The sequence below is a fragment of the Charadrius vociferus genome, unplaced genomic scaffold (assembly GCF_000708025.1).
Source record: "Charadrius vociferus isolate BGI_N301 unplaced genomic scaffold, ASM70802v2 scaffold900, whole genome shotgun sequence".
Classification (NCBI taxonomy): Eukaryota; Metazoa; Chordata; class Aves; order Charadriiformes; family Charadriidae; genus Charadrius; species Charadrius vociferus.
The window spans coordinates 183,967-186,803 of record NW_009646342.1 but is presented as its reverse complement, the minus strand read 5'-3'; the positions used below and the strand labels follow the sequence as shown (position 1 = coordinate 186,803).

The following is a 2,837-nucleotide window of genomic DNA, read 5'->3' as shown; positions in this document are numbered from 1 at the left end:
AGCCCATGGAGGCTCCCGGACCAAAACAACTGGGATCAAATACAATGCAAGGGGTCTTGTGTCACACTACATGAAGTGACTTACTTGTATGTTCCTTTTGAGGATCTCCCTGGTCAGCTGAACCTTTCCAGTGCTTGGATCCACCCCTGCAAGGGGCACCATGACCTCTCCAATAACATCATCTCGAGAAAAGCGATCGAAGCTCAACACGAGGAAGTGAAGCACCAAATCCTGGAGCTGGCTGTATGGGATCCCATAGAAGGTGAAGGTTTCATCAAAGACTGGGTCTAGCGTCTTGCGAAGTACACGAGTCTTCACTCGATGCCTTTTATCTGGAAGAATTGTCATCTTGATGTAAGGGTCAGAGCTCTGAGTGTGCTCATCCATCACTGGCAGCCCATGAGCCTCCTGAATGGTAACTACCAGCGCTTTTTTAGGGAAGTTGTAGTCCACTGAGAAAGTCAGTTCACCCAGCATGACATCATCCCCTGGCGAAGATGGGGAGGAGGTTTTACTTCCTCCTGGAGTGAGGCTTTGATCTGGACTTAGTTCATCTCCATAATCGACTTTTATCGGGAGCTGGTCGACATGAGGGACTGCATTTGGCCCATCCGGAGCCTTATCAGAGCCTATTAAACCAGATTCAGCAGCATCCACCAAGAGGTTTCCCCTCCCAGTCTCCTTCGGAGTGCCATTCTTGTCTCTCCGGATTCGGTTAATTTTCTTCTTGTTACTCAAGGTCTCCGGATAGATACTGATGCCTTTCAACATGTGAATGAATTTATACGGTGGGGTTTTGTGCTTCTTTTCTGCTTGCTGGTGACAGCATGTCCACACAAAAACTGTTACTGAGACAGAAACCACAAGGACAGTAGCACCAATGAGGCCTGCCACAACTGGAGAGACATCTGCGGAGAAGACAAGGCAGTCAGGAACGGGCTTGTACCTTTGCGGTGGCCGTGCCCACACGGGACAAAGCACAGCTGGATGGAGATCTATATGATACTATTGTGTTGTTCTTAATTGAATGAGCTTGGTATCAAAGCTTCCCCAGAATAAAACTACTACTTCCTTTAATTTATATTTTCCCACATGGGAAATATTTTATATTCCTAAGGCGTGCTTGACCTATGCTTCACGTGCTAAGTATTTCAAATGGTTGACTGCCGTAACTTGCCAAATCAAGCTCCTGCATTAGCAGCATCTCCACAGGAAAACGGTTTCTTGATTTGCAGGAAGCACTTTTTTTTTTTTTAATGTCACGTTCAGAAACATGACACTATTCTGTCTTAACAACAGGAAGGGAGTAATAAATATGGCCATAACACTGGATCTGGAGCTATCCTTTATTAACACCTTTTAAAAAATCGCCTTGCCCTGAAATGGTTGATTGTTTTGTCCTAGCCCCTTACAGCACATATGGGGCCAATGGTATACACAAAATGCATATGTGGAAATCCAATGTCCAAAAACAATGGACAAAAAATCCTGTACTTGGATTTAGGGATTATTTGATATTTTCTAGAGCTTACATCAATTATGTTCTTCGGTAATGTCAAGCCAGAACAAAAAAGCACCGTGTTCATTTTTAGCAACCATGTTAGTTATTCTCTATTTATAACGGCTGACTTTGGACAAGTATTACCAAGACACAGAATGAAACCAGTAGCATTGAGCTCCCCAGTACATTATATTGACATCCTCAAGCAATTCCAGTCAAGAGCTACCAAGATGATTGAAAGCTGGAGCAGATGGAGGATGGAGAATGGAGAGCAGATGGAAGATAAGGAGAGGCCAAACGAGCGGGGTTTGCTCAGTCTTAAAAGGGAAGGAAAAGGAGAGAGATTTTTGCCGTCTTCAATTTCTTGGTGGGAGGTTGTAGGGACGGTAGAGCCAGGCCCTTCTTATAACTTATTATTGTATTACTGGTTTAATCATCATTAAAGCAATTTGGTGGTTTTGGAAGCAAGCAAACAAAAAAAGCTCTCCAGCCCTACATCTCTTTTGTTACAAATTGTACAAACTGCTTCATAGTAAACGGGAAAGCTAAAAATCATTGCCATGACAATCATGGCAATACCTAAATGGAACAACTACTAAAAAAGGTAAGCTTGTCTGGTTTTCCTATCTTCATTCTGCGCCATCAACAGGAGAAAATAATCTTCCAACCTCACACTTGAAGCGAGAGAGAGCACCTCGATTTTGTATTTTCTCTGTTCTTTCCACATTACTATTTATTGAGGTTAACAGGCAAGAAGTCAAGACTGCCAGACTATAATCTGAATATCTCACAGGCTCAGGGAAAACTGTGATTTTCAAGAAAATACATCTCCTTTTGCAAAAACAGCAAAATCACTTTTGGTTAGACAGAAGCCTTCCCAGACTGAAATTGGAATTCTTTTGCGATGGTGACCAACTCCACAGATAAATCTGTCTCGGGCCCCACTGGAAGTACAGTTTTGGATTAAGTAACTAAAGCAAGAACAATTCGTCATATTAACAAAACACCCCCAAAAGCCCAACTTTATTTTGTTATTTAATGTTCCCTCTTTGAAAGTGGTCTTTAAAAGCTAATTTCAATACAACAGCCATATACAGATATTAAAAGCTTCATTTGATATGTAAAAAAGGATAATTGCTGAAACTCCGTGCTTATTCTGATCTTTTTGTGTGTGTTTTGTCTCTATTGCGTCTTCATAGAATCAGCTCTTGTACCTTCATTTCCTGCAGATCCGAAGGGACAATTTTAGAAACAGCAACCAGCAGTCACATTAGAAAGCACCAAGTAAGTCTTTGTGATCTTTCTTCCACCAAATTATCGCAACTCTTGAATTTGG

At 42.0% G+C, this 2,837-nt stretch overlaps 1 protein-coding gene across 1 annotated transcript in view; it reads right to left on the bottom strand.

Moving 5' to 3' along the window:
• SYT11 (synaptotagmin XI) overlaps positions 1–2,032 on the bottom strand; it is a 7,125-nt gene extending 5,093 nt beyond the window's left edge. The window contains exons 1-2 of the mRNA XM_009893934.1: positions 1,998–2,032; positions 85–946 (exon numbers count right to left, since the gene is read on the bottom strand). Of these exons, the coding sequence (XP_009892236.1) occupies positions 85–946; positions 1,998–2,032 (897 nt within the window). The remainder of the gene's footprint in view (positions 1–84; positions 947–1,997) is intronic.
• Between the last annotated feature and the right edge of the window lie 805 nt (positions 2,033–2,837).